At 42.1% G+C, this 26,747-nt stretch overlaps 1 protein-coding gene across 8 annotated transcripts; it reads right to left on the reverse strand.

Annotated features, from left to right (window-relative positions):
- Nucleotides 1–1,336: 1,336 nt before the first annotated feature.
- On the reverse strand, nt 1,337–24,945 carry esr2b (estrogen receptor 2b). Of its 8 annotated transcripts, none has more exons than XM_035423848.1 (11): nt 24,609–24,945; nt 17,077–17,160; nt 16,796–16,852; nt 15,347–15,816; nt 14,433–14,611; nt 13,752–13,868; nt 12,853–13,170; nt 10,473–10,611; nt 7,959–8,092; nt 5,082–5,265; nt 1,337–4,974 (listed from the first exon to the last, which is right to left on the reverse strand). In XM_035423848.1, exons 4-11 carry the CDS (start codon nt 15,766–15,768, stop codon nt 4,749–4,751), a joined length of 1,719 nt encoding a protein of 572 aa, XP_035279739.1. In that variant the 5' UTR covers nt 15,769–15,816; nt 16,796–16,852; nt 17,077–17,160; nt 24,609–24,945; the 3' UTR covers nt 1,337–4,748. The 8 variants fall into 8 exon arrangements, with proteins under 8 accessions (XP_035279739.1, XP_035279747.1, XP_035279729.1 ...); XM_035423856.1 differs by lacking the exon at nt 24,609–24,945 and adding an exon at nt 20,767–21,088; XM_035423838.1 differs by lacking the exon at nt 16,796–16,852 and having other exon boundaries at nt 15,347–15,813.
- Nucleotides 24,946–26,747: the final 1,802 nt, after the last annotated feature.

Raw genomic sequence — 26,747 nt, forward strand, 5'->3', positions numbered from 1 at the left:
ATGCATACCATTCATTTATTTGTTGCTGACAACTTGCGGGAGTTGTTCAAACAACATGATACAAGTTTTCCCTGATGAAGATAACCTATTAATGCAACTGCTTGTGACACAAGAATGTTTGTCAGAAAATTTTCTAATTGAAACGATTGATGCAAGAAACAAATAATGAATCCATGTTTCTGATACTATGCTACAGCTTTAAACTCACCTTTTGATAATAAATTTAAAAAAATGATAAATGATTTCTTAAAGTCCCTCATGAGAGCCATAACATTTGAACAAGCCCTCTGGACAAAAAGTAATTATTGCTACGCCATATCAACAAAACACTGCACAACATGACTCCAGTTCAAAGATATTTATTTGATTCATATTACACATGGCCGTCAGCGTGAAACCTAAGCGATGGGGTTTCAACTGCTTTTGATTCAGGGACCCACACTGGCTGAAAGGCATTCTGGGAACCTCGGTCATAAACGATAAAGGGTTTTATTTTATTTTTTTTTAAGTTTAATGAAGATTTGGAACCATGCGGTTGTGATTTCGATCGTGGATTGGTGTGGGGTATGGGGTGGGTGTTCAGACTGCAATCGCAGATGTGGTGGGGGGGAACCTACCTACCACCTACACGTTCTTTCTGTACAGCTATAAGCAGCTACAGACTCAGGAGATTATTCTCACTGCTACCGGCAGTACTCCACCACTCCACAGGTAGTTCCATTTTTGTAACATCAATGACAGGAAGTGCTCCCCGTACCTGGGGATGATGGAGGAAATGACTGGCCAAGGCAATAATAGTCCAATAGTCTACACACAGCCAGGTAATTACAGCAGTTCTCATTCACATTTTTTTCTTTCCACATTCACTTCATGGTTTTCTCGTGCATGAATGAATGATGCAAAGACACAAGTGGCTGAGAAACACCTGAGCAGCCAATTGTCCAATTACTTTTTCTCCCTTAAAATGGAAAGACTGTGTATAAAATGGGCTGTAATTCCTAACCCGTCATCCGATATGGATGTGAACAGCCTCAGCTTAAAAGCTGACAAGCTGCAATTTTACCCCATATTCAGTGTTTCATTTAAATCCAATGTACTGGAGTACAGAGTCAACACAACAAAAATAGCGTCACTGTCCGAGTATTTATGGACGGCAATGTTATGAAGAAGAGAAAGGCTTTGGGTTGCTAGAATTTACCTGGTGTGTAGGTCACTGGAGAATATAAAGTTGTTTGTCCATTTGTACCTTTAAATGAATGCAAAATTCATAACACTAACAGAGAATAACAAGGTGGCTTTAATTACAGGACAAAGAACTAATTACAAGACTGTTGAGTAATGATGAGAACATGGTATTATTTATTTCATGGCAGTAGACCAGAAGGATAGAGGACCACATGACTACATTCAATTCAAATGACCATGCTGTCAATGAATAAAATTTGTGGATGCACAATAACATTGGGATCGACGGAGAAAAACGCATTTTTCAAGCACCAAGCGAAGACTGTGCCTGATGTGATGACAGTGGCAAGGTCACACTCGAAAGTAGCCTATTGTCACCTGCACCACTTGTTTAGTATCTGAAATGTAGCATTTTTACTGAATGCACAGAGCTATACAGACTCAGTAGCTCTCTAGACTTGTGCCAAGCTTTCTGTATAGTAATGAAGTAAGCAAGTGCACGTATATTGTTATGCAAATAAGATTTGTTGCATTTTTCCAGCATATGTTTGTGCTCATCTTCTTCATCCATGAATATGGAAGCTTCACAGTCTGCAGTTTACATTTGTGCTGTTTTATGTTTGAATCTTTCTTTAATTTAACCTTTATTTTACCAGGCAGGTCAATTAAGATTGGAATCTTATTTACCATGAATACATATCACTATTGGGATCGACCCCAAAATGCCCATGCTGTGCATCCATAAAAAATGTCATAAATCCCAGGTCTATCTAAGAATGTGTTCATTTTTATTGGAAAGGTGACTAAGGTTCTCTTTGTTCTGAATGTCTAGTTTGTAATGAACAGACCTTTCTTTGTCAAGCAGCATGGTATAATAATGGCAGCTGATTGTAATTGGCAGAGACATACCTTGTGATTGCAATGCATTGATGAGTTCTCAATGAAAGGATTTATCATTTTCAGCACATTCATGAAAGTTAAGTGGATCAACAGTATTAAGCCATGGCCATGTTCTTTTAAACCTAATTGTAATACACTATGTCCTAATCTTTAATAAATTTTAATAAATTGAGCAGGAGAATATTTTTCTGGAGGTCAACTTTTCAGAATGAAACTCATGAAACATGTTTAAATTTAAAGTGCACCATTTACTGAATAAGCTGCTTCTTGGAGGACAATTTTAGTGCAAAAAAAGGAAAATCACACAATGGTCAGAGGGTGGGGGAAACAACAAAAAAAAATCAAAGAAAATTTATTCAAACGTGTTCTTTTTTAAAATTGACTGAAACAGTTTTAAAGATTTACTGAGAACTATTGCATTACCAAGCAATGTCTATTTACAAGAAATCACAGGAAAAAACAATGAATTAAAAACAATGTGATTACCAGTTATATATTTACGGATACAAATTATCCCCTTCATAGACAAAAAACAGTTTTGAAGAGTTTCCAGCATGATGTTACCAGGGTTCACAGAAAAAACTTACAAAAACAGGAAAAAACTTAATTTGAACGGTAATTTAGTACGAGCAATTCAGGCACAAAGCCCATCAAACCTTCCAAGGGGGTTCACAGAGCGAAGCTGCATGGCAGTCTCAGGCATTAGGCCAGCCTTCTGGACTGCGCCATTAGTCCCTTCAGCGTGTGGTCCCAGTGTGGAACCCAGACTTTACACTGTCTTCTCCATGACCAAACACAGCACCAGTCACTTAACAGTTTCAATGAAACGCACTGTCACAGAGCACTACTTCATATTGTGGAACATTTAAAGGAATATTACAACACAAATTTAAACCGAATCTTATCCCCCTCGTTGCTGATATCCCTAGATATCCACACTTGAAATGGGCCTTTGGTCCAATTTAAAAGGAATACAATCCTCATACAAATCCCATAATGCAAAGTAATATTCTGTAGAGTCTGCCTACATTGTAGCCCCATCCCAGGCTGGCCTTTGAGGAAGCCATTCCGGTTAAGGAACTGGGCTTGCAACTATTGGTCAACGGCTTGCAAATCCAAGGTTGTAGCCTTTATTCCCAGGTGGGGGCACTGTCGTTGTACCTTCCAGTAAGGTACCAACCCTGAAATGCTTCAGTAAAAATACCCAGCTGCATAAATACAATGCAAGTTGGGCAAGTCACTCTGGATAAGAATGTCAGCTAAACGCCTTCACTGTCAAAATGTATATCTCACATATGTTGGTTTCACCACAAAAACTGACAATCAATTCGACAGAATGTCACGAGCTCCTAGAGTGAAGAATAGTCAATTCACATACATTTATGAATGGTAATACAGAGCATAATAAAAATACTAATTTATGGACAATAATTGTGTTTGCATTACGCTACAGTATCAGGCTGCCTTGTCTGACTGAATTTTAGCGCACGTAAACCAAACAATCATTTTCAACACACAACCATCTTTCTATCATACATAATGTAAGTGTGATTAATTGCAACAGAATACAAGTCTAAACAATTATGAGCAAACATTTGCAAGTTATTAGTTAACTTCATGTTAACCAATGTTCCCTGGCATAAGCAAGCTAAGCAGCACATCCAGTTTTAACCTTATTTGGCTAGTTAGCAAATTGTAATCAAATTGTAATCAAACCGCTAACCATCAAGAGAGTTAGATGGCAAGTAAAGCAAACTTAAATTTTTTAAATGTAGCAAACATAAAATAATATAAATGGCCTAGCTAGATACCTTGTGAAAGAACTGGTAAGAGAACTCCACACAGCCATCTAGGCCCACAAAGGGACAGATTCATGGCCTTAGGCAGCTAACTGTTTAAGTATAAGTCTTGATTTAATCTCTCTCTCTCTCTCTATCTCTGAACCCAAAGGGGTCAGCAGACATACATGTCAACAGCAAAGAACATCAGGTGACTACTGCTCATAATGGCTCCTCACTATGCACACCTGGAGACACAGATTTGGCACCCAAGTTGGCCATATGCTTTATGTGATGCATAAATTGGTGGGGAATTTATCAAAATAAATATTTTGGACTATTTTGATTTTTCTGACCATAGTACACTGTACTATAGCAATACATTATACTACGCTCTGGTACTGTACAACAGATGATTCACAGCTTTTAAGTGCTCTTGGGGAATCCAGTAGCCTAGTACATACATTATGGGTTTAGCCTCAGTTTACCTGTTTTAATCATTCTCACATCTCTGCTAAGTACTTGGTCTAGCACCTTAGCTTATGCAGTCCTAGCCAGGTAGGAGTCAGGTTCTTGTGAGCCTTTTATGAGCAGAGAGTGGCTATCAAGCAGTTTAAAAATTTCTCATTTCCAGGTTTCTTTGGGGAGGAGGGGCGTCTCACCAAAAAATGAAAATATGACATGCCAACTTTTTTTGTTGTTTTTGAAATGCAATAAAAAGCAAAAAATAGAAACGGAATAAGCAGTGTAAAAATGCTAAAGAAAATAGTTTTCTGGCCTCGGGTACAGTTCTGCGTGAGTCCACCATCGAGATCCCAGCAGACTCAAAAGTCCAAGAAGCCCGGTGGGGGGAGAGCATGCCGGGCCAGGCAGGATGTAAAGGCGTTACTCACTGCTTTCCTTGGGTGGACAAGGGCACTCCCCGCTGCAGGATGGCGGCGGGCCAGGCTGGCTCTGCGCGGCCTGGGACCACGGGCTCGGCTGGGAGGAGTACGACGCCGACATGCGGCTGCTGTGCATGGTGTTGGCGTCCAGCATCTCCAGCAGCAGGTCGTAGAGCGGCACCACGTTCTTCCTCTTCATGTTGGACAGGTGCTCCATGCCCTTATTACTGAGAGAACGGCAACAAAAAAATAATGGGTATCGTGAGGAGCCCTGGCCAAGAGGGGAGGCTCGGAGAGCGCCCGCGCGGCGCGGCGGAGAAGGCGGCCGCTGTACCTGAGGTGGCGGATGTGCGCCAGCAGCATCAGCAGGTGGGCCAGCCGGGCAGACTGCTGCTGAAAGGTCAGGCCCTTCTTGGCGATGGTCCACACCAGCGCGTCGGTCACGGAGTCCAGCATGTGCAGCAGCTTGCTGCGGCTCTCCAGCTCCTCGCGGCTCTCGCTAGACGTTGTGCACAGGTCTGCGCCGGAGACAGAGAGAGCAAGGACCTCTCAAAAACTCTGCCAGGCACAGATACGCATGACAAACTCTTCCACCGAAATGTTCCACTGCTTTCCATTGCAATGATAAGCAGCCTGTACCAAACACTAGATGGCACTATCAGGAGAAGAAAGGCAACACAAAAAGAATCACCAGTATCACTTAAGACTTTGATTTGACTTTTGACACTTGGGGCTCCTTTGAAACGCTTATTTTTACCTCCTTGCATCCTTTCTTCATGGCCTTTCCTAGCTCCTTAGCACCATCCAACGGAGGACACAAGGAAAGGATGCAAAGACGGAGGAATCAAGGAAAAGTGTGTCAGGAAAAATTGAGTCCTTGAAGCCTAACTTTGAAATCACATCAATTACAGATATGGCAGATGGGGAGAGGTGGATCCACAGGTCGATCATTTATATATTTCACACATTCTGAAAAAGTATACTTCCGTGAAGGAAGCACTCATGTTTCCTTGTTCAAGCATCCTTCGGGAGCCTCCTAGCTCATTGCTCTTAACAGGTTAGAATGTTCTTGAAGATGGCGGACCAGTCGAGGACCGAGGAGACAAGGAAGGATAAAATAAGCGAGTAGAAATAGCCCTCAGTCTCCATGAATTTTAAGCGGCTAAATCCTGATCCAGCATCCCATGTAATACATCATCCTCTATTTATAATGTAAAGGTGCCTTCTCATTAGCAAAAAAATGTAAGTTTTGCACCACCTCTTCATGCACTGATTCAGAGGCATGAGGCCATCCAACCAATTTCTGAATTAGACAAGGCAGAAAAGCCTGACGGCTAACCCTACCTGAGGAACATTCCAAAATCAGAAAGAACATCATTTTTGCTGATTTACTCTGTTATTTCTCTGTAGGTCAGGCCTTTAATTTCAGTAATTAAAACCATATCAGTGTCATCTACACTGTAACAGAGACCTCTCATAGTAAATAGGCTGATAAAGCAAATGCAAAAAAAACCTTCGCAATTTTTCAGTCGTAATTATACAAGTCTGTCCTACACATATTTGACAAACTGCCCATAGTAACTCACTCTGAGAGGCTAAATGCAAAACCAAGATTTTCCAGACTAAACATGGAAATAGAAAAACAGCGACATATCTTGCTCCAAAATAAAATGTTCTGTTCCTATTTCAGACAGCTACAATGTACATCACATTTACTAGCACTGTTGATTTCAGAGACAAGCAGGTCTACCACTGAAATCAAGATAAGGGAAAAGCATTTGTATTTTGAAACTTCCGCTCTGAGAAGGGGATTTTAAAAGGGAATTTTGCCTGTCCAGTGTGCAGAAACTTTTTGATTCTGACTTTTACACATTGATGGGGTGGCAAAATATTGCAATTACAGAGTTGCATGTGAGACCCCACACTGTGTACGTAAATTCTGACTAAACTCTGTGGCAGCAAAAAAAAAATGATATGGCATGCATCACAAGGCTTGAAGGCAGGGCTTTCAGTGAGAGCTACCACTTCGCTCTGGGATAACACCGCAGTTGCCCTCTGCCACATCTCTCTCAAGCGTGTGGCTAAAAGTGTTTCCAATGGCAGCAGTTGCCCCTGGTTTCAGCACTTTTTTTTTCAGAATCTCGTCCACACATTCTTCAACCAACAGGGTTACACTCAGCTAACCACACAGGAGCTACGAAAAAGATGCCGGTGTGGCTGCACCTACGCCGGCGCAATGGCCAGCGTGATTACACATACCAAGAATTTGGTTCTTGGCGCAACAAAAACAAGCCGCAAAGCTCTCAACCTTAGACCAGGGTTTCAGCTCGCCGCGGCGTTCACTGGGGACTTTGGATGGGTCTGTAAACAGAAGTGCTATCTGTTTCTCCTCAGTGTTTGTGAATCTGCCGAGCCGTTATCTGGCTGGAGATGAAATAGTCGTCCACGAAGGTCATTTAACGCATAAGGAGCGGCAGCGAGGACCTCCTCCGGTTTTGTCCAGAGATAGGCTTTCCCAACCCCTCCCTTGCGCACACACTCCTCATTGTTGAGCTGCTTCCAATATAAGTTAGAATGATGTGGCCTAGCCCTCTCTCCCTCTCCCCGCTTTCTCTCTCTCCCCCTCCCTCTCTCTCTCCCTCTCTCTCCCTCTCACTCTCTGACTTTTACCAGTTGAATTCAGTTGCACAATCTGTACTTTTTCCACAGATTTTGAAAGGAAATGAAGGCACTGGCTGAATTATGCCCTGTAGTTGGTGGATGGAATTTTTTAGGCTTGGTTTTGACCCCAAGAGACACAAATAACAGTTCAGTGACCTTACTTTAGGCACAGATTAGTACAGAACAGTGTTCTTCAGGAGATAATAGTTGGGGGAGGGGGGTGTTTGTTGGAACAAAAGCCGTGAAATTGTGACACAGATGCCCACACAGCTGGAACACTGGCACTGTAATAGTGGTGCATAATACACTATTTTAAAGATGCAGCAAAATTACACGCTTTGTTTTGAAATTTTCTTCTGGCTTTCAAACTATTCCAGCAACAAAGGCCCCTGATTGCAGCTGAAAACCACGCGTTAAGTTTTGAGTCCAATTACGTTAAGTGCGGAATCTTGTTTCCGATGAGACTTTGATAGCGTGGGACAGGGACATTTGAGACAGACAGGAATAACATCAAGGTCAGCAGGCTTGACTGCCTACAGGCCGGACTTACTGGGGTTGAGAAGGATAATGGCTTTGAGGCACACATACTCCTCCCTCTGTAGCTTCAGCTCCCGAAACCTGGAGGTTGCCGCCAGCACCATGTCGAAGATTTCCAGGATCCCCTCCACACAACTTCCCTCATCCCTGGCAAAAGGACAGGCCCAAAATCGCACATCCCATAATGCATTAGGAGCATTCATTACTCATCCCACTTCTACCAAATCTGCAGCAGTTACTTGGAAATGCATGGGAAATGTACCCATCTGATGGAGCACTGAGCAAAGTTCAGTTAACTGGTTATTACGCTGCTGCTGCTGGAGCCTATTTCCGTCTCTTTGTGAGGAATGACTTAAAGGTTCAAGACTTCATTAGTTCTGAATGGGGGATAAAGACCGATTTAATGCTTGTTGAGTGTAATTACCTTGATTATGTCCCGTTACCACAGAATCATTCACTGCTCGGATACAAGAAAAATGGTTGGAAATGGGTGGAAAAATCGCTCAAGAACACTTTAGCAATTTAGCTGCCACATAACCCTAAATTAGACACTTTATTTCTTATCTGCAGCACCAGTTTCACTGTACGAGTAAGAAAGAAAGTTATACTTGTTCATCAAAAAAGGATCAAATTAGCCGTAAAACTTACATTGCACTTTTGCTTAATGACTGCAAACATACAATGTCATGAAAGATGCTGGGCTTCCATAACATTCCCTAAGACAAGAGACGGACCAGTGGATTGTGAATGTCCGTTATTCAGTGTGCCTTAAAAATGTCCTACAGCAACGAATACATATTCCGCAAGATTTCATGCGAGCTATTGGCACACGCTGCAATTGTACTTTTCATATGTTTTTTGTCCCAGGAAACTGTCATGCCGTGGAGATATACTAGCACATCCTAGAAGGGTTACAGCAAGGAGAAAAATAAGCAAGTGTTATGGGAACACACCAAGGTTAGTTAAGCCAGTTGAGATAATCACTGTGGCTATGGGGAGTGTGTAACCCAATTCCTCATACTTTATACACACAGCACCACAGGGCACAGGTCTGCCAGCAAGGCACATTCTGCCTGGCAAGAGTTGTGCTGGCTGTTTTTCATATGTCACTAAAATCAATGATTAATGTCAGTCACAACCAAAATCAATGCACCTTTGGTACATCTGTAAAATCTGTAAAAGTCCTTGTCAAGGTCAGTAGGTCCTTTCCTGAGAAATTACCCGGTGTTACCCTGAAGCATGAGCATTTTAGGACAACCACTCCAAGGGCAACATCACAAGAAAGTTAATATTATATTATACAACCTAATATTTTTAAAACCAATCTCTGCAGTGAGGTTAAACATGTTTCAGGTATAAGGTTAGATTAAGAAAATATTCTATAAATTAAATATATAGCTGTACAAATGAGTAATGCTACAGTAATATTATATATTCAATTATAATAGATCATAATTGGTTCTCCAATGCCATCCATTAAGACAGGTGCTCTTTAAGATGATACCTACTCGGTGCATAGTAAAAAAGCAAAGTGGTGGGTTTAGTAAGCAAATAAATTCTATAATGGACACAATAACCGGTAATAAAAATCTCTAGTTGAGATACCTATCAGAAGGTAACTGCACCAACAGACAAATTCATATATGACTGTTTATTACGTTTATTCCTTATTGTGCAAAGTGTATTTATGTGAAAACATCTGTCGTCTTTCCTTATCACCACACATTGCAGCAGCGGTCGATTTACGGGAGGTTGGAATATTCAGAAGCATGTGCGAGGAGAACAGAACGTGACCAATATCCGTCTTATCTGCAGACATGCAGCAGACAGTAATGTTCCCCGCGCGCCGTGCCGGAGGAACCGAGAGCGGCCGAGCATGCCAGGGAAAACTAAAAAGCTATTGCCTGTGGGAGTGCTCCGTGACTTAGGGGGGGGGAAAGAACACGGGCATCTAAATCAGACGTCCTCGGCATGAAAACAGAGCAGAAGCACACCGCGGACCGACCGTGGGGGCCCGTGACAAGCGGCTGTGTCCGAGCCCGCTGTTCGCCGCTGGCCGCGAGCCAATGAATGCTCTCAATACTCCCTCGCCGGCTCCACTCAGGAACTTTCCCTCATTTTGAGAACTATATCCCCCATGTTGTGCGCTGTCCTAATCCAGTAAGCAGGAGAGAAAAGCTTCAGCAGTCCTCCAGCCCTTGTTCTTCAAATCTCAGATCAAATCTGTGCAATGCTACACCTCACCAGAAGATTACCATTTTCTGAAATCTGCAGGCTTTACTAGAGATACGATCACAATCAATCAACGATACGGCAGGCTGGAACTGCACTGTACAGTAGCTAGTACTTAAATATCTGTGTGTGTGCGTAATCTAGTTTTGTTGTTATACACAGTATACAGAGGACAGGACAAAAGCAGATACATCTGCGAGACAAGACTTTTACCAGCTTTCTTGGGAAACGTATTTCCGCAATGTCACATTACAGAGGGAGAGACACCGAAGAAAAGACTTAGAGAGAGGGGTACCTGTTGAGCTTGAGGTCTGGGGAAAAGATGAGTTTCCCAGGGTGATCCACAGACCTCCACATCAGGCCCAGCATCAGCACCTCCAGCCAACAGCACTCCAGCAGGTGTACTTGGTCAGACAGGTCCAGCTCCACAAACCCTACGGACACAGATACTGCCACATAGATTCACACAGACCGAGACCAGCACACAGACATAAGCCAGGATTAACACACTTATGCTTTGGGCTGAAATGTGAATGACAAATTATTGATTTGAAAAACTGAGAGAAACACAGTTCCTGTCTCTGTCTCAGCCTGAACTGACATGCTGTCGTAGTCAGATTGACTCCTGGATATACAAAAACTAAAACACTGATGCATGCTGACACTAGCCCCACTAACACTGTCCTAACTGTCATATCTGTCCTGCCATCCCTCTGGAACCAATCAGTGTTTACTATTCGACACCCAAAACCAGTAGGACAGAGGCATAAGCATACATTTAACACTACTGTGAATGAACAGTGAAAATTTATTTGAAATGTATGTTAATACTTAAAAGATTCCAAAGAAAAGCACTATGAAACGTACAAAGAAGACCTCCACGATCCAGCCCTGTGTGCATTGTATACTGTACTGTAAAACCATATTTCATCACTGTAGTGTAACTAATATTTTTGGCACCACCTTCAGGGAACTCACAAAGACAACACAAAGGCGAACAAAGACTCAGACGGCAATTATGTATACAGCACGTAATACAAAGGGGTCACGCTGTAACACGTGAAGCAGCAGTTTAAAGAGCAGCGCACCACCTTGAGTACACGAGTAACCTGGCTGTGCCACAGAAGAAGGCCGTCGCTGACTCCAGGTTTATTGTGCCGTTAAGCAGCTACAGCTCATTCAGAACGCTGCTGCCAGAGTTCTAACAAAAAACGAAGAAAGCTGAACATATTACACCAGTTCTCAGGTCTCTGCATTGGCTACCAGTGTGTCATAGAATCGACTTCAAAATACTGTTACGTGTCCATAAATCACTTAATGGTTTAGGGCCAAAATACATGCTCTGACTTGCTTCCATCCTATGAACCCACTAGACTTCTTAGGTCATCAGGGACCGGGCTGCTTACTGTTCCTAAGATTAAAACGAAACATGGTGAAGCCGCATTCAGTTATTATGCTACACATAGCTGGAATAAACTTCTGGAAGATCTTAGATCTGCCCCAACTCTGGCTACTTTTAAAAACAGGCCAAAGACTTTTATGTTCATCTTTGCCTTTAATTGATCCTAATAATTGCACTTGACTTTAAAATGCACTGTGATTTTTATTCTTTTTTATGTCTTTTATACTTTTACTTACTTATGTCTTTTATACTTTTACTTACTATTTTTAATGCTCTTTCCTTTTTATCTATTTTATGTAAAGCACTTTGAATTGCCTCTGTGTATGAAATGTGCTATACAAACAAACTTGCCTTGCAATTAAAGCTGCATGATCATTATAAGGTGATGAAGGTTAATTTGCACATCATCCACGTCTTTCACCCAGAATGTGCTCATTTGCAATTTTGCAAAGTTTATAAAGAACAGCCCTAGAATCACTGCGGCACACACTGGTCACACCTCCTTCTACTGGTAACCTGTTGGATTTACGCACCAGGCAGTGTGAAGCACAAACTGTAACACTGAAGAAAGCAGGAACAATGCCTCTGACTGGACAGGGGAGGTAATCGTCCAAAAAAAAAAAAAAAAAACCAGCATGCTTAGGGCAGAGAGTGAATTGTAAAAAGGCCTCTTTGCCACCAGAAAGACACAGGTAGCTGCCAGCTATTTGAAGAGGCCCACTCCCATCAGAGAAAGTACAGGCAGGAGAGAGGGACGGAAAGTTGAGGAGCCTTTCGGTGACTCAAGTAGGGCACATCCCACCAGGAATCAGAGAGTCAACAAGATCAAATAATAGGCCCCTTACAAAACAGAAGCCCAAAGAGAATGTTTCTGGGTGTAACAAGGAATGTTTTTTTAAGAACTTAAGAACTACATGCTTAATGAAAAATAACAAAATATAAAGCCATTGATTAAACTTTTACTGTGTAATTGTAATAACAGTTACATATTCTCCTTTACGTTGCATTGTTTACCATATGATTTGCAGGCACGTTTTCTAAATAACTATGAAATAAAATAGAATATGCATTTTCATTCATCTCCTCATCCGAAGAATCTCTGAAGAGCTGAGACCTCAGCTAAATTAAACCCACGTCAACATGAAAACACGCACATAAATACGCACTTACGCACGCACGTACGCACACACTCACACACGTACCTGCAGGAACACAAAAACACACAAACACACCCGCAGGAACACAAACACACACAAACACTCATGCGACTGACCAGGGATCTTTTTGGCCCAGCTGATCATGAGGACGAGCTCCTTGTCGGCCAGGTTGGTGAGTGACATCATCATGCTGTCCTCGGTGAAGGGCTTCTTCAGCTCCTTCATGAGGTAGATCTCCGGCGGCTCCGCCTCGATGATGCGGTTGATTAGCTGCTCGGGCGTGAGCGCCGAGGACTGCGCCTCCCGCGTCTGAGGGACGACTCCCTCGGCCCGCCTCTGGGTCCTGGCCCCGCCCCCTGTGCCCGCCAACTCGCGGATGTGGGGCATGCGGCGGTGTCGCGCCCCCCGGTAGGTACAACGCTCCCGTCTCACACCTGGAAAAGAGAGCGAGGCTTAAAAAAAACATTCACATTCAATGCATTTGCAGGATCCAGCTGTATAACGAATACTGGTACAAATACAAAGGCTATGCCTACACACTGACGATGTCTGTGTAAAACAACACTAATATTAAACCCCCGGCTCATCTACAGAGGTCCTGATAGTCAGCCCAGCATAAAACTACTTCCTGAACTGTAATGAATCATCATTACAGTCACACATTATCAGCTCTACGGTGCATCGCAGAAACAGGGCCAAATATGGACCGTGCTTCTGCCGCACTGTCAACTCTGAGAGCTTCGCAGAATGAGCGAAAGCAAAGATAGCAATATGAGGGGCACAAAAAGCCAATGCCATTAGCGCTGGCTGAATATTTCACAGATGTTTTTTAGTGAGGCAAACAAGTGCCAAGTGTCAAGTGATCGAAACCGACTGCCGTGTGTGCTCGAGGGAACATCAGCACCATTAAAGTAAAAGAGTCATCACAAGTGTTGGAGAGCAGAATAAAAGAAGAGGTTGGTGGGTGAAAGAGAGGAAGGAAGAGAAAGCAATCAGCGGGCGACGAGGCCCGTACCACACTTCATCATGCCCACTTCATAGCACTTGCGGAGTCGGCAGGCCTGGCAGCTCTTGCGCCGGTTCTTGTCGATGGTGCACTGGTTGGTGGCGGGGCAGATGTAGTCATTGTGCCCTGCAGGGCAGACAGGGTACAGAGACCTTCATCCCCAAATTAATGGGAAGAATACATACACAAGCACTGGACACTTTGCTCTGGTTCATCTATAGACAAGCAGATGCAGCAACCAACTGGCTTTCTGCTTCTAGCCACCTAATCATCTCCCACTTCTGACTGTTTATATAGTCCCTTGCGTTCCCTCCCCAGTTTGATTGCCCAAATCAAATCTTAAATATACATTACAGTTAGCCTCAGATTTAACTAAAATTGAAAAGGCCCAGTTTCTAACATCCAAGATATGAGAAAGCTCCACATGAATTATTACAGTCAACAAGCGGTTGATCAATGAGCTAATGAACGCTATTGCATTCATTGTCACTCAGCACTGGCAATAAATTGCAAGCATAAATGAGAGACTGCTGGGCTGCTCGTCCACCGAGACACACAAAGTGCAAACAGACACAACAGGAACATGAGTGCTGTCGGGGGGGAGGTGGCACAGGTGCCCAGGAGCGGGGGGAGGGGGGGGGGGGGGCGGCGGTTACCCAAAAGGAGGTGAGGTGATAAAGGTAGGGGTACCTTGGATGCTCCTCTTGAAGAAGGCCTTGCAGCCCTCGCAGGACCACACCCCGTAGTGATACCCCGAGGCGTAGTCATGGCACACAGCACAGAGGTGCATGTCTCCCTTCCCCGCGAAGCAGCCCCCGACGGAGCTCGTCCCCTCCTCGCTCACCGCCATCCTCTTCCCCGCCAGCTTGCTGGACAACACAAGGGGGCAGCAGTCAGCAGGCCCCACCAGGCCAACGCACAGGACTAGAGACGAGCCACAACGCCATCGAACGAACAAGTCCCCGTTCACTGCGTGAAGTCGAAAACAGAACATAAAGCATTCACATGCAGAGATGACCTTCGTGATTTATAGATCTCGGTAAGCATGATCTGCGATTGATTTTCCTGCCACCCGTTTCTGCTCTCGGAAACCGCGTGTCTGCAGCTTGCAAAGTTCATAAAGAGACAGCCCCAGTTCAGGTTCCTTGCAGCTATTAGTCACACCTCCACATAATGGGATCCTGCAGTGTGAGGAGAGGATTGTTACGCTGAATAAAGCAGGAACAATGCCTCTGACGGGACAGGGGAGGTAATCATGCCAAAACCCTGCGCACCGCAGGCTGATATTCAACAGCAAAAAGGCTTTACCAGCAGAAAGACACAGGTAGCTGCCAGTGAAGCAAAGAGGCACGCTGCTATCAGAGAAATCACAGGAGGGAATGAGGAGCCCCGCCACAGCGTGATAGCACCAATCGGCCCAAGATCTCCTTGGTCTTAAAGCTGGGTTTCCTAAGGACATACTGAGTGGCATAAATGTTCTCACAGAACATTATGGTATAAATTAAACCTCGTCTCAGATTAATTGCTCTGAACAAGGTGAGCATTTGAAACGCATTAGGGAAGTAGTGGGAGGAGGAGGAGCGATGATGCGGCGATTCGGGTACCTGGTCTGGGCCTGGCCATGCTCCAGCGGTTTGGGCTCCGCCCATGGGGAGTGGGTGGGCTCTCTGTACACCAGGGGCTGCTGGAAGTGCAGGGCCAGCGGGGACACGTGGCCGTGGTGGCCGTGGGCCGGCCAGAAGAGGGAGGGGCTGAGGGACTGGCGAGCGGCGGGGCTCTCGGGGTTGGCAGGGCCGCCGTGGCTCAGGATGGGGGGGCTGTAGAAGGTCAGGGCGGCGTAGTCGTGGCTGCTGTCCGTGTAGGGGGACGGGATGCAGACGGCATGGCTTTCCATGCTCAGCGCGGGCAGGGCACCGTTATACATGGTGGGAAGCAACCCCGAGGAGCCCCCGCTTTCCCCAACCTTGCTGGAGTCCACCTCCTGAAGCTGCAGGAGAGGTAGCTCATTGCCTGGAGAGCCAGCCATTTTGGATCTATCTCATTATCCACAGGCCCTCGTCACTGAGAAGCCCTGCTGCAGCACACACAGGGATAGACAGAATCACACATCTACACTGACCCAAAGTACAACACACACACACACAGCTCAACACAATATCTAAACAATCAAAATACAAGAAATCAAATATATCCTTCTTTGAGAACAAGGAATCCATCAAATGAAATAATAAGAAAAACATATAAATCCACCAAGCCCAATTTGTTCACCCAAATTTTCACAAGTATCTTGGAAATCATAGCACTTCTCCCCACAAGTATGTTTACCACAGGACCGACAGTACCTTTTCTATGATGATTAGTTATCGCAGTGATCAAGACACCATAGTTGTAATTAGCTCTGGCTGGCTAAATTGGCTGTTTCATTATGCACAGCCAAAGACCTGTTAATTCTGCCTGCTTATGGTGAAAAAAAAAGCAACAGAACCCAGCTGGATTTAATTCATTATCTCAACCCAAGTCTAGACTTCTCAGTATTTAACTGTCACAGTTCCAGTTCACTTTATGTGTGTGTGTCATTACTCCCACTTGAATTTAACAACCATATTCCACCCAATGTAATCGCTCCTGTTAATGTAGCTAATATGATGAGACCGTCAAAACTGAAAACATGTTCAAAGCAGGAATTGCACAAGCACAGAGCTTTTGTTTTAATTTACTGTATTTTGTTTGATAAAGACGATGTGACCCAGAAAGTATTATAGATATCAAATTCACAGTCTTCATTACGAGTAGATTGTTTCAAAATTATGATGTGAAACACTGAAAAAAGAATCTGAACTAAAGTTCAGGTCTTGACAAAACAAGGACAAAAAAATGTACAGTGCCGTGTAAAAAAGAATATTTGCCCGCTTCCTAATTTCCTCTATTATTGCATATTTCTCACACTGAATGGTTTTGGATCTTTAGACAAAACATAATATGACTCCACAGTAAGAAAGAGACTGGGCAAAAAAGGGATGGATTCATGGCAGAGTAGCAAGGTAGAAACTAACCAAGAGTAACATCAATGCTCGTCGTACATTTGCAAAATCCCTGGATGATCTCCAAACCTTTTGGGATAATGTTAAATGGACAGATCAGTTAAAAGTGTTTTTTTTTCCAACGACACAGGGCACATTATGTCTGGCAAACTGCAAATACAGCATTTCCCAGTCAGAACATAATACCAACAGTCAAACATGGTGGGGGTGGTGTGATGGTATGGGGATGGTTTGCAGCCTTCGGACCTTGACAACTTTCCATTATTGAAAGAACCATGAATTCTGCTCTGTACCTGAAATTTCTTAAGGAGAACGTCCAGGCATCTGTCTGTGAGCTGAAGTTGAAGCGTAATTGGATTATACAGCAAGGTAATGATCTAAAAGACAAAAGCAAGTCCACATCTGAATGACTGAAAAGAATCAAAATGAAAGTTTTGGAGTGGCCTAGTCAGAGTCCTGACTTGAACCCCATAGAGATTCTGTGACAGGACCTGAAACGAGCAGTTCATGCTTGAAACCCTACCAATTTGCCTGAATGAAAACAGCTCTGCAAAAAAAAGACAGTGGGATAAAATTCCTCTACTACAGCAATGTGAAAGACTAATACAAAATTATAGGAAGTGTTTGGATTGGGTTATTGCTGCTAAAGCTGGTGCAACCAGTTATGAAGTTTAAGGGGACAATTACTTTTTCACATGGGTAATATGGATGTTTGATAACTTTTTATGTTTTGTGTTTACTCAGGTTCCCTTTGTCTTATATTACATTTTGTATAAAGATCTGAAACTATTCATTCTGGTAGATATACAATAATAGAGGAAATCAGGAAGAAGGCAAATACTTTTTCACAGCAGTGACAGCACTGTACTGTTTTCATCAACCAAACATGCAAGTTTTTGCATATGTAACTGTTAAGTAAAGATAATTTATTGATGAGTGTGGATCTCAAATGCCCTTTATAATTAGATTATAGGGACAAATGCTCCAACAGAGATAACAGATTGTACTTTGAATCATCTTGAGTGTATGTCTTTTTCCATTACTGAGTAATAAAATTCAGGGGAAATTATCACCTGGCTTACTCTAATTCAAAATCTAGGACTCTTTAAAACATTAACTTTGAGTTATCCTTATTTGTACATGACATAAATTCAGAATCATAAATAATATACAATTAACAGCAAAGACAGATGATATCAAATAATCACAATACATTACTGATAACATATGTTAATGTACTGTTTTCTTGTTATGGCTTACAAATAAAAGCAACAAACATTACTCAAGGCTGGTTTAAGAACCAAAGCACGTTCAGCACAGACAAACTGAGCCTTGGTCTGGTGCCAATGAGGGTGGAACCAGATCTCAATAAGCTTCACGTTTGGACCCGGTGACCTTATATGACACTGTAAATAGTTAAGACAAACAGTTGATCAGCAGGTTAATGATTGTTAGATTCAACGAAGTAGCTGTCTATGGCCAAGAATGGCGGGTAATGTGTTTGTGTGACTGCCCAGACGACAGCCTTAAGCACAACCAGTTTTAAAACAATATGTAAATTAAATAAAATTGAAGGTTGTTTCCTTATTTTAAACTCCCATTACTTCACATTATAGTGCTTCAAAATGATGTACACCACTTTCATGGAGACCTCAACAAGAGCAAAGAAAAATGTTTCATGTTAATCAACCCAATTGGACCCATATGAACTCTGTTAGAGTTGAATTAATGCTGGACATTTTACTGTGAGAGAATGCTGTCGACTAGGCCATCTGGAGATATGGAAATCCACCCCAGACACAGGGCCTGATGGAGAATCTACTAAGACCTGTGACTTTAGAGTGGGTCTCATTTTTTAGTTCCATCCTTAAATGACTACGGAGAAGAGTTATGTTGTTGTACAATACATGCTGCAATTAGGCTAAATGTTGTAATTAAAGCATGACATAAGAGCAATAAATGTTGCTCTATTTGCTATTCTACATAAAGGCTCGAACAACAGTACTTGTAATTGCGAATGCCAAATGATTTGTAGCTGTAAATAGCAAATAGTTACTAAATCAATTACTTCAGATCGATTCAATATCATTATAAATATATTTTTGAATACATTTTGAGTATCAGTTACATTTGCAAATAACTTATCTGGTGCGGCTGCAGGTTTTTTGTTTCAGCCCAGCACTAGCACACCTGATTCTACTGATCAGGGTTGTGATTGAATTTTAAGATCATAACTGATTAGTTAATTGGTTGAATCAGGTGTTGTAGTGCCAGGCTAAAACAAAAACATGCACCCACAACAGCCATTTTTGGATAAGACTGGACAGGTCTGCTTTTGATTAACTGAACTTAAAAGCAACTGAAAAAAGTAGAGTAGAGCATACTGCCCCACGTCCTCCTGCTGCTAGTCCAGTGGTAGCCAACCCTGTTCCTGGAGATCTACCATCCAGGTTTTAATTTCAACCCTAATATGGCACACCTGATTTTACTAATTAGCAGCTCAATTGAGATCTCTAATCTCTGTTGAATGAGGTGTGCTTTGTTAGGGTTGGAATGAAAACCTGCAGGACGGTAGATCTCCAGTGATAGCCACTGTGCTAGCCCATGAGAGATATGCGAAGTGAGAAGAGGAGGGAGAGTACCAAGGGTCAACCTAAACCAGGGGTCCTCAATGTTATCCAGAAAGGGCCGGTGTGGGTGCAGGCTCTAGTTTCAACAAAGCAGTAACACACCACATTCTACAAATCATGGTCATTAGCAAAGACACTATCTGTTAATGAGCAGACTCAGGTGTGTTACTGCTTGGTTGAAACAAAAGCCTGTACCCACACCAGCCCTTTCTGGATAAGACTGAGGACCCCCTGGCCTAAGCATTACTCAGGCTCAGCCTCTTCATTAAAAAAGCTAATTATTCCTTCTTGCTAAAAAAAAAAACCCCTCCCACAGACAAATTTATCTAGGTCTTGACTCTTTAAGCCTGGGGAAGATACATATTACTGCATAATTGAACATTTATCTATATTGGTGGTAGGACAATAAAAGTACCACTATACCGAAGTGCCAAGAGACTCATTCTGCTAAGACACTGAGATCCAGTGTAATAATGTGCACCATTGTCGAGGTAAATTATCCTGGCCGTGCCAACAAAAAAACTAATTCAATATTTTAACAAAAGGGGGGAAATGCTACTGCACATTTCAGAAGCAAAACCTGATCGGTCTCTCGCTGGAGAATTAAAAACACAAACATGTTGTTACGAACAGCAAGCAAACATCCTCACAGGGGCACTAACACAAAAGCTAGTCTTATCTGGAAAATTTGGACTCCTGGAGTACAGACCGTGACATGTTGATGCTGGCATTGTCGCTCCGAGGATTCTCTGAACTGTATGCACCGGGGCAGGTTTGCTCCTCTGCACAATGCACACATGCCTGTCATCAAACACGCGTGCTAACGGGTAAACGCTAGCTAGCGGGTAAATGTGCATGCTAGCGGGTAAACGTGCATGCTAGCGGGTAAACATGCATGCTAGCGAGTAAACGTGCATGCTAGCGAGTAAACGCATGCTAGCGTGTAAACACATGCTAGCGAATAAAAGCATGCTAGCACGTAAACGCAGAGATCTGCACCACGTGGTGTGGACTGTGGACAAAAACATCAGACAGGCAACTCCTTTCAGCACAAAATAACAGTGTCAATCAGGCTTTGATTTGAATGTAGGCTCAGGTTACGGTTAAAAGAGATACAGGCAATTTTGTTACTACGCAGCTTAAGCCACTTCAGCTCATGGGATGCGAGTCATTTAATGAAGCTCACCTGCATCCAGCTTGACCTTTAATTGACCAGCTTGACACAGCACCACAACAATGCTAGCACATATTTACTGTTATGAGGAAAAGGCACGCTCCTATTAAATGCTTTACAATAAAAAGTATGTAAAACAGAATATCATTCAGCACAATAACAAACAGTGATTAACTTACTTTTCCATAGTCAAATGGAGGAATTGATAACCGCTGCCGGTTCCACGGACAGACCGAAACTAAACAAAGCAGTCCACAAGCTGTCCTTTGAACAGAGATTACACCTTCTGAACCTGCAATCTGGCAGCCATCCACAACAAACCAGCCCCAGTAACAGGTGCCAGGTCTGTTAATGAGACCACATGAGGAAGACGCCGTGTTCTTACAAAGAACACCATGCACAGCCGATTTCAATGGGGGCTGGAATCCCAGCTAATTACCATCAAAGTGAAACTGAGGGTCCAGCGCAAGGTGATGCTGGGAGGTTTACTGCTTTCCCATTCGATGGACACTGTCCTGCAGGTTTACCCCCCACCCCTAACTCACTGCAAACTATCCTTCAGGTTTACCACCCCCCCCCCCCCTCCAGTCACTGCACACTGTCCTGCAGGATTACTTCTGCCTCTCTAAAACCATGCGTTCCTGCAGTAGTTTGAAGCCTGTAAGAGGACAGGAACTCTAGGCTATCCCTACCCACAAGGGAAAAGCAGATGAAGCTATTCCTTCATATAATTTCAATCAATTAAATATTTAACTTGACACATTTTAAAACCCACTGCACAAATACGGACTGAAAAGGTCCCACGCAATACAGTACCATGAACTATTCTATCAAGACGGCAAGTTTGTGGCGAACGTAGCCAGAGGCTGGTCAATGAATCACAGCAGAGCTGCTCAAAGCATGAGAAACGAGGCAACCGAAATGCTACAGTAACAGCGTACGCGTCGATTCAAAGCACTTCAAATTCTTGTAATGACATTTAAAACAATATTTGGTATGATCCGGCTGTAATCTTTTGTTCAAGGCTTTTCTTGCACTGGATTCCCAGACTGGTGTGATAATCAGTGATCATCACTCACCACGGCCATACTGCCACCTAGCTACTTCTCAGGAAAATGGCCACAAGCCAGTATCGCATAACTCTGAACAAAGGGCCAAGGCCACGCAGTTACTCCCCATCTTGCGCTTTATTCCGCCCTCAATGCGGACGGAAGCGTTTAAGAAATGGCCATTTCAAATTTTTCGAAAGGGGAAAAACATGCCGTGCAAACGGATTGCAGGGGAGGTGTGAAATCTGAAGACAGTAGAGCAGACAGCCTGATTATCCTGAATGGAGCTCAGGGCAATTTACCTGCCACTGGATCTGACACACCTGCCACTGGGGCGTTCTAGCCTTTTTCACGTGTAAAGGAATATAGGGCTGGAGGGTGCGACTCTAAAACAAGAACACTAATCAGCACACTTGCTCGTTTACATGTACAACAAAGTTCATTATTTTTTGTTGTTGTCTTCGCTCACTGATCATTTTTCTGCACATGAACTGCTGCACATGAGTTGATTATAAAACAATATCTGTGAAAATGTCTTGTTACTGTTTGTGATTTACTATATGACTAAGGACAGAAGTATTCCATATCTGGAACTTCAAATATAACAGGACTGATGTCCAACCGATTGTAATCACTAATGGGCTCATTTGGTTTGGAGCAGTCTTTCTTTAGGGCGAATAATCCAATGACCATTCACCTGCAATGTGTCTCCGGTTTGATTTCAAATGGCCAGTGTCACTGTCAAATTGCTGGCACCACTCAAATATGAAAGACAGCCCCATGGCTACAACTCTGCCGTAAAACACTTTACAGCCAATCATTTATGTCAGAGCCCTTTTCCTCTGAATTTAGACAAAGTTCTTCAACTGAACAATTTCCGAATAAATGTCCATTTTGCAATGAATTGGTCAGTAAAGGTCCATTGGCTGGTGTGATAAGTCCTGTCTTGTGTACAATGTAGCATTTAAGCAGCAAAACTGACAGATAAGATGGGCAAGTTATCCTGAAGATCATTCTCCCAGCTGAACACAAAACATGCTGTGTTTGCCTGCCCTTCAAACACCACTTCCCACAATGCATCAAACTGTGCATAATATCTCTTGTTTTCCCACATATGCTATATTACATATCCACTGAATAGACGTATTCCTTGGCTTGGTTTTTGAAGCTTGTTTTAGTTACATGGTGTACAGTTTTGGATAATGAAATAACAGAGTGGTTCTTAGAAAACCATGACCTTGACATATTAGGTTTGCCAGCAAGAACATTACTGTCTTTCACTGCTGAATTGAGAAAAGAGATTTGCAAAAAGGAAAAAGTAACATATATACTTTATATAAGGACAAAATAAAAAAACTACATAAAATATTGCTTCAATTTGCACTTAAATAAAACAATCTATCTTTTTAAAACTATAAATAAGACTACTCGTCCATGTCAATCATTTCTTCTGCTTCACATATCTTCTATAATTCACTCTCTTCACATTACCTTTTCTATCTCTTCATTGCTCAATTTATACATTTCTATCTTCATACTCCATGGCTACATAATGATGCTGGACTGTAAAAGTCTCTCATTACCACCACAAAAGCCTAAACTCCTCAATACTTTGAGTTTGCTCAATATACAATTTTCACAGTTTTCTATTTTTTACTTCTTCGTGTAATGCTATTAGTGTATTTCCATCGCCCATGACTTTCCTTTATCAGCAATTTTTCATTTGATGACCCATGAATATATGACATGTTCACCATTTTAACAATGCATGTTACCTCGTACATCGACGTCAAATGTTACTAGGCTATAGCTTAAAATGTTATTAGATAACCTTATATTTTCACGGTATTTTCCATGTTACATTTTATGTTGTATACTACTGCTAATACCAATACTTATAATATTGATGATAATAATAATAGCCATCTTATTATTAGCAGTAGTAGTAGTAGTAGTAGTAGCAGTGTTGGAATAGTATTTGTAATAGTCATGCATTTGAACCTGAGAGTGTGTTTTTTTAAACAAGTAACTCTGTTTTAAAATAATTATAATTAAAAAAAAAAACTAAGCAGGGCTGTGATTAGAGGGATGACGTCCCACAAGCGAACACTGGGTTAAGTTTTTTTTTTTCTTTCTTTTTTTTCCCCCCAGAGTGAACCTAAAAGCCTATTACAACAACACGATCAAGGATCACCGTGACTGTTTACGACTTAATGGTTACAAGCGTCATCTCCCACATATTCTCACCATTTACTTCTGGAAAATCTCGACCTCCGAGGGCCCATCCCTATCCCGTAAAATTCTATATGTGCATTTGTAAATGTAAATAGAGAACTGGGAATATCATGTTTCTGATATTACACATTACGAAGTGCTTGGCGAAATTAAGAGAAGTAAAACGTAAACAAATATCAACGAAATAAGCCACGTCTGTTCTGATATATGCAGCGATTTGTTATTCCGTCGTTTATTTATCAACCAGTGCATAAGGTTGAAATTTATGGTGGTACATCAGCGTAAACATACTTCATATGATACTGTATCATGATAACAGCGTGGCATTGGTATTCAATGACGTTTCATTGAAGAAGAGAACTGTGTGAATGAATCCACTCCGAAACTGTTAGCACTTTTAAATTTGCCAACTAATTTTACTAACCACGGAAATTGAAAGCACGAAACCAGTAAATATGGATTATTTCACCGATTTACACATACTTATTCATAACCAAAAACCAGAATAAGGAATCAGAAGACTGCATTTAATCTAGCACTGCCAGCAGGTTGACAAATTTGCTGAATGCAACACGTTACTCTGGACTGTTAACTCCATAAAATAGTAGGTTAGTATCAGACTGAACAGAGCACGCTGTAAACTAGCTGCAACATGTTTATTTACTAAATTTAATAAGAAGGCAATTCGATCTGTAATTTTCTAAAGCCTGCCCAACGAGAGATTGAATTCTGCCTACCTGTCTTTCCGCAGCCCCGAATACTTATTTCAGCTGATAACGAAAAACCTTCTGCTCCTTCAAATCAGATACCTGTAGCCGCTTATTCGGCAAAAGCAAGTGTCCACGTTTACCGATGCACTGCGATAGCGCCGAGTAAAACTACAAAATAAATGTATAGCTAAACTAAAATCGCCAGTTACGTAAGTATGGCCGTATATCATAGTATGCAACAGGAATTATCTTGTGAGATGGAAATTAGCATTGAATTCTGAGAGAACAAGCAATTTGATTGCGAATGCTGTCAGCTCAGTTGTTTGCGCTCACTTTCCCTCTTTCAATGGCTTTGCCCTAGTTGGCTGGAAAATTTCATACTTAATCGACAGTCGCCGACGTCACTTACCACACCCTCCCAAATCCTCGCTTTGTCGTGCCTCTTCAGTGACCAGTGCTCGACATTGAGAAGCGGCGATTTTTCACTTTTTTTCTCCCTGAGAATGTCGCTGTGTAACCTTTCACTTTATTCGTTCTCTCCTACAACTGAAAGGTTACACAGCGACTTTCTCCAACCTTTCAGTTGTAGGAGAGAACGAATAAAGTGAACAGGGCCAAAAAATATATACAGCCTATATTTTTATTTTATTGCAAAATGTATCTTATATTGGAGTAGAATTAATTGATACTGGATATCTTGGAGTGGCGTGGTGTAGCCTCGCAATCGAAGAGATGAAGATAATGAACTTAAACTGTTTTTTTATTTTTATTTATTTAAGATAAAGTAAATAAAAAAAACTGTTTCTGAAGAATTTGTCTTTTAACTAATCTAAGGCCTACATTAAGTTTTTAGGCATCGTATTGCTGCTGATATGGAAGAGAAATGCCCTTCGATAATGATGCTTTGTCCCTGTTTTGTAAGAGTTTAAATGTATGCTTATAAAACCAATCGGTAAAGGAAAATTTTACGTATTTCAATAAGACTGAAATTTATATTTTCTTCGGAGGTGAACTCAAAACTATCCGTCTGCGCCATCTGCTCTGCATTTGCTATGCCAATAGAGGGCAGCACTTTGCTCTTAAAATTTAGCACTACAGTATGTATCACGGTAACGAACGGACACGCATGCGGACCATTTAACTAGGATACCACAAGCCACCGGCTGCTAGCCCTGGCGCGTCAGGCCATAGGGTAAAATAGCGACCAGGAAACCCGGCTCAACGACTGTGGCTTTACATTGGAATGCTCAGCTGCAATCATTAGCAGAACAAGGTGTTAGATGCATAATTACAATTTATTATATTGTTTTGAGCATGTTAAATCATTCTGCGTATTCGGTAACTTCTGTTTTGAAGCACAGTAATGTGCGATCCCGCATTCGAAAGGAAGGGAAGCGAAGGCAGACGTTCTGCAGGAAAGAACATTTTGTTTTGGTGCATTATTTGAGTTTATTTAGTATATTGGTAATTTCATCAATAGGCCTAGACAGGTTCTTGAAAACACAACGTTGTTTAGAAAACTGAATTACACTGCTATAACAATGCAGCGAATATAGCAACAATATATTCAAAACATTGTGGATGAAATCCCACCAAGGTGCCTCAAAACAAAGAAGCGCAGTATTGATCCGTATTTTATAGCGCACAACAGAACCGTCACACTGTGAGGCGCGTGTACAGTATGTACTTCCCACCTCATAGCAAGTAGCCTTAGAAAGGAGCAGAGCATAAACACCTCACCTGGAAAGTACTGCAAGTGTAAAGGTAATCAATACATTTTAATCGATTCGTTCCCTTTTGTTTTTGACGCTCTTTAATCAGCAATTTCTGAAGTAATATCAGGTTTGGTGTAAAGCTCCTGTTGATATTATTTCCTAGCTATAATCATCTGCTTCCCCAACAGAGATAAGTGGTGTGTTACCTATTAACTTCAGAAATTGCTTGTTTTTACTGTGTCACACAGGCATACTGTAAGTATTTTTTTAACTATATCCCGTTTCCATCATATTCTGTTGTCTTTAGTAAGTATCTGCAATGACTTAATTCTCTTATTAGTACATAGCATAGGACATAATTGGAGGAGATGGTTTTGGATTCACTTATTTCTTTGCCGTTTGTCCCACATTTCTCACTCCATGCAAGGAGCATTACGGCTGAAGCATATGC

This window comes from Anguilla anguilla, chromosome 1, assembly GCF_013347855.1.
Source record: "Anguilla anguilla isolate fAngAng1 chromosome 1, fAngAng1.pri, whole genome shotgun sequence".
In the NCBI taxonomy this organism is placed as follows: Eukaryota; Metazoa; Chordata; class Actinopteri; order Anguilliformes; family Anguillidae; genus Anguilla; species Anguilla anguilla.

Bases quoted from the DNA above. Each gene is read 5' to 3' on its own strand.
- esr2b (XM_035423830.1), bottom strand. From the start codon at position 15,768: ATGGCTGGCTCTCCAGGCAATGAGCTACCTCTCCTGCAGCTTCAGGAG. The intron at 10,612-12,852 runs GTCAGTCGCATG...CTGTGTCCGTAG, and splicing joins CTGGGCCAAAAAGATCCCTG to GGTTTGTGGAGCTGGACCTG. The intron at 8,093-10,472 runs GTACCCCTCTCT...TCCTTTTGCCAG, and splicing joins CCAGACCTCAAGCTCAACAG to GGATGAGGGAAGTTGTGTGG.